Source organism: Orycteropus afer, unplaced genomic scaffold (genome assembly GCF_000298275.1).
Source record: "Orycteropus afer afer isolate SDZICR_OR568_19922 unplaced genomic scaffold, OryAfe1.0 scaffold00003, whole genome shotgun sequence".
NCBI lineage: Eukaryota > Metazoa > Chordata > Mammalia > Tubulidentata > Orycteropodidae > Orycteropus > Orycteropus afer.
The window spans coordinates 22,500,131-22,505,193 of NW_006921590.1; the positions used below are offsets into that span (position 1 = coordinate 22,500,131).

General features: G+C 39.5%; 1 protein-coding gene across 1 annotated transcript in view; it reads right to left on the reverse strand.

Moving 5' to 3' along the window:
• The window catches only part of OXNAD1 (oxidoreductase NAD binding domain containing 1), a 69,103-nt gene that overhangs the window by 9,324 nt on the left and 54,716 nt on the right, over nucleotides 1-5,063 (reverse strand). Inside the window, exon 5 of the mRNA XM_007936624.2 lies at nucleotides 4,104-4,245. Coding sequence (XP_007934815.1) covers nucleotides 4,104-4,245 — 142 coding nt within the window. The remainder of the gene's footprint in view (nucleotides 1-4,103; nucleotides 4,246-5,063) is intronic.

The window sequence follows — 5,063 nt, forward strand, 5'->3', positions numbered from 1 at the left end:
CCTCCCTCCAGCCCTGACACCAACCTTCCTCCTGCAGCACCCACCACCTCTCTGCTGGGCTCGATAATTCACTGCAGTGGCCACACAGAACTCACAGATTATAGGGTTTATTAGGGAAACTACAATTCAAGTTCAGGAAAAATGCTCAGTCTCTCTCAGCCCGCTGTCTCTCAGCCAACCATCTCTCTCAGTTTCTCTCTCAGCAGTGCATGTCTCTCAGTGTCTCTTTGCCAGCAGTGTGTCTCTCGGTGTCTATCTCAGCAGCATGTGTCTCTCAAGAGCACATTTTTCTCAGCAGCACATCTTTCTCAGCCAGCAGTCAGAGAGACTCCTTCTGCCTCTAGGAAAGCTCCTTTTGAGCCTGGCAGAGTGGCCAAACTAACCAATCATAACATTAGGATTCTAAACACCTGAGAGAGAGTGAACTTCCCAGAACATTGCTTTGTGCCACTCTCAACAGAAATACCCCAGGTGGATAACTTTAATGATGAGGAGCTACTCACTTGCTCAGGACAAATTCCACCATGGAGTTTACAAAGACTTATAGCTAGAAAAGCCATACCAGGTAATTTACTACACCACACTTGGCAAGAGAATTATAAATCATAAGGCAACCTCAAAGAAAAATAATAAACCTTCACATCAAAATAAAAAAGAGGACCAGCAAAAATATCTAGCAAATACTAAAACAATAGCAATAAAGGAAGTGATAACATGATTCATAAACAAAATGAGCTCAGCACAGAAAATTATGTGGAACAAAGAAGTCAGGAACACCACAAGAAAGCATGTAACAAAATGATAGCAACAAATTCATACTTGTCGATAATTACGTATCTGGCAAGGAACTTATCTTTAAAATTTGTAGAAAATTTCAACACCTCGACAACAAAAAGATTAACAATCCAATTTTAAAAAACAGGCAAAAGACATGAATAGATACTTCACCAAAGAGGATATTCAGGCGGCCAGTAAATACATGAAGAAATGTTCATGATCATTAGCCATTAGAGAGATGCAAATCAAAACAACAATGAGATACCATCTCACCCTAGCACTAATGGCAAAGTTCAACAAGACAGAAAATAACAAATGCTGGTGAGGAAGTGGAGAGATTGGGACTCTCATACACTGCTGGTAGGACTGTCAAATGATACAACAACTGTGGAAAACAGTATGGTGATTCCTTAAAAACCTGGAATTAGAAATATCATTTGATTGAGCAATCCTATTACTAGGTATATAGCCGAAAGAAGTGAGAGTCAAGACACGAACTATTTGCACACCCATGTTCATCACAGCACTATTTACAATAACAAAAAGATGGAAACAACCTATGTGCCCATCAACAGAAGAATGGATAACCAAATTATGGTACATACACACAATGGAATACTATGCAACACTAATGAACAATGGATGAACTTGGAGGACATTATGTTGAGTGAAATAAGTCAATCACAGAAGGACAAATATTGTATTAGTTCATTATCATAAGAAGTCAAGGAAAGGTTTATATATGGAAATAAACTTTCTTTGTTGATTACCAGGGGTGCAGGGATGGGAGGGGAGGGAAAGGAACACTGGAGGGAAAAAAAAAAAAAAGCACTGACCCATGTCATTTTAGTTTTGTGTATTTCACTGTACATAAATTATATTTCAAGAAAATGTATTTTTAAAAAGTTAAATGGCCATATTTCTACCAATCTATTTCTGAACTGTTCATTCTGTTCAAATGATCTGTTTCTATCCCTTCACCAGTATCACACTGTTTTGATTACTGTAGTTTTATTTTAAAGTCTTAAAAATTGAGTAATATAACTCCCACTACTTTATTTTTCTTTTCAAACTTGTTTTAGCTTTTTAGTTCCTTTACCTTTCCATGCAAATATTAGAATCAGCTTGTCTATACATACAAAAATTCCTGCTGAGATCATGATTGGTGTTATATCAAATCTATCAATCAATTTGAGGAGAACTGACTTCTTCACTGTGTTCCAATCTATGAACACAGCATGTCCTTCCATTTATTTTGGTCTTCTTTCATGAGACTGACACAAACTAAGTTTTTTTGTTTTTGTTTTTTGACCAACTATTTGCAAGAAGATTCTATGGTCTGGGGTGGGGGTGAGGGGTCAGGATTGGGTCCTCAGCTGCTTTTCATAACACAAAAGTTCTCTTCAGCCACTATGAGGACGTACTACTTCCTACAAATATGGTTTATCTATCTAATTCTTTGTATCCAGTGCCTTCCAAGTGAGTCTGTGTTGAGGAGGGACGTCTGTGGCCACTAACTCTTGTTTCAAACCCTCTTTTGCAGAAAAGGACTACTGTTTTTGCCCCTAACCCCAGTGTGCATCCTAATTTGTGCTCTCTGAGATCTACCACTGCTGGGCTCTCTCCTGTACTTATTCCCCTGGGGCTCCCACATAGCACAACTATTCTCTGGAATACAAGCATCTATTCCCAAGGTCTATTGAAAATAAAGTTAGAGCTTTTATTTGTGTTTTCCTTTGTTGACTGAGAATTATTTTCAGGAAAAGAAGATAAAAATGCTGAGTTCATGAACCCATATTTGTACCAGTCCATTCCTTTTTGGTAGAGGGAATAAGAAATGCCTGGGATGGGATAGAGGTCATTGGTAAACAGAGAAGACAGTAAAGAAGTAAAAAGGATGGAGGTAAAAAGGAAATAAGGGTCTCCAAAAAGAATGTTCTGACCCCAGTCTTTGTTACTCTAGTTCTAGTGGGTGATGAACAGGCTGCCTATCCACAATTGTGTTGTGATCTAAGGTGAAGCATGAGTTACGAGCAGCAATCTAATGTGGATTCCATCTCAGAATCCCTCATAGAAGGTTCTGTGAACAGGCAACAGCACCACAGACATAGCAATTCTCAGGTCTAGACACCAGCAGTATTATGTAATTGGAGATATACCCACACAAAATAATGATTGAATGATAACTTAATTCCCTTCATTTAGGATGCAGATGACACAACCTTGCTTGCTGAAAGCAAGAATGACTTGAAGCACTTACAAGGAAGATTAAAGATTAGTCTTCAGTAATGGACTGCACCTCATCATAAAGAAAACAAAAATCCTCACAGCTGGAATGAGTAACATCATGATAAATGGAGAAAAGATTTAAGTTGTCAAAGATTTCATTTTACTTGGATCCAGAATCAACAACCATGAAAGCAGGAGTCAAGAAATCCAGTATCATACTACACTGGGCAAATCTGCTGCAAGGGACCTATTTAAAGTATTAAGAAGCAAAGATATCTGTTTGAAGACTAAGGTACACCTAACTCAAGCCATGGTATTTTCAATCACCTCATATACATGTGAAAGCTGCACAATGAATAAGGAAGGCCAAAGAATTGATGCCTTCGAATTGTGGTATTGGCAAAGAATACTGAAAATATCATGGACTGCCAGAATAATGAATAAATCTCTCCTGGAGGAAGAGCAGCTTGAATACTCCTTAGAAGTAAAAATTTTGTCTCACCTACTTTGGCCATGTTGTCAGAAAGGACCAGTCCTTGGAGAAGGATATAATGCTTGGTAAAGCAGAGAGTCAGCAAAAAAGGGAAAGACCCTCAAAGAGATGGACTGACATAGTGGCTGCAATGATGGGCTCAAGTATAGCAGAGATTGTAAGGATGGTACAGGACTAGGCAGTGTTTCACTCCGTTGTGTGCAAGAATCAGAGCCAACTTAACGGGACCTAACAACAACAACAACAGGATGAAATAATCTGATTTACAGACTTATCATTTATCTGAGCTACAAAGGGCCAATTTTAAAATACTTGCATATAATGTAAAATGATTTTGTTCTAAAACAATATTGAGCAGTTGATTTTTGTTCATCCAGAAGACAGCTCCAGATTGCAAACTACCTATATGTCATCCTTAATGTATCAAAAAAATTCTGCTGCTTTGACTTTTCTGGATGCTGAATTCTGGAGGTAGCAGAGCTATTCATGAACATGTGCTCTTTTCACTCTAGCATTAAGTTTCTTAGGTGGATCAAGTGATCTGAGCACAAATTTTCTGGAAGACAGAGATGGTCAGATTTCCAAGTTTAAGCAGCATGCTCACCTGATTGTGAACCCAGAGAGCAGGAGGGTGGTTCGCATATTTCACTGCCAATTCTATTATTTTCTCTTGTTCTAGCAGTCTGGGGCTGGAGCAGATTGAGAACCCACCAACCACAGAAACTCCTGGAATAAAGAAATCAACCCTAAAAGGAAAGCCAAATAAATTATTATTGTTGAAGCAATTTAAAAAAAAAAATCTGTGATTTGGGCCAAAGTTTATAGAGCAAATTCACTTTCCATACAGCAGCTCACATACACTTTGTCTCATGACATTGACTATAATTTACCACAATGCAACAGCTCCCTTCCCACTTCCTCCCCATAATTACCTCTTCCCTGTGTCCTTCCCTCCCATGTACTCCTGCCCCCCTGAGCTGTCTCCCTGTGCATAAACAGCCCTTCTAGTCTGCCATGATTGATCTCTCCAAGGAGTGTATCTACCTAATGTAAATGTTCAGTTCATATGCCTGTCCTTTGTTTTGCTGGAAGCCACGGGTGTGGGTTCAATTCCAGACCTGAAGAGCATCTAGGGGTCATAGTCTCAGTGGTTCCACCAGCCTCTATCAGACCAGCAAACCTGCCCTCCCCCCTTTTTCAAACTGATTTTGAGTTTTGTTCCACATTGTTCTCCCACTCTATCCAGGATCTCATACATAGATTCCCCTCCGAGTGGTTGACAGTGGTAGCCAGGCACCATTTAGTTCTTCTGGTCTAATAGTCATATAGGCTGAGGATCTCATGGTATACCAGTTGCTTGGACTAATTGTTTCCACGTTTTTGGTTTTCTTCATTCTTCTTTGTTCTGGAGGATGAGAGACCATAGTTGCATCTAGATGGTGCTTTCAAACTTTTAAGATCCCAGTTGTTTAAGCATAGGCACTGAAACAAGGCGGGCTTGTGCTTACTCACTGATCTGCACTGAACACGTTCCCTTGTTACCCTACCGAGAGGGACCAGGTCT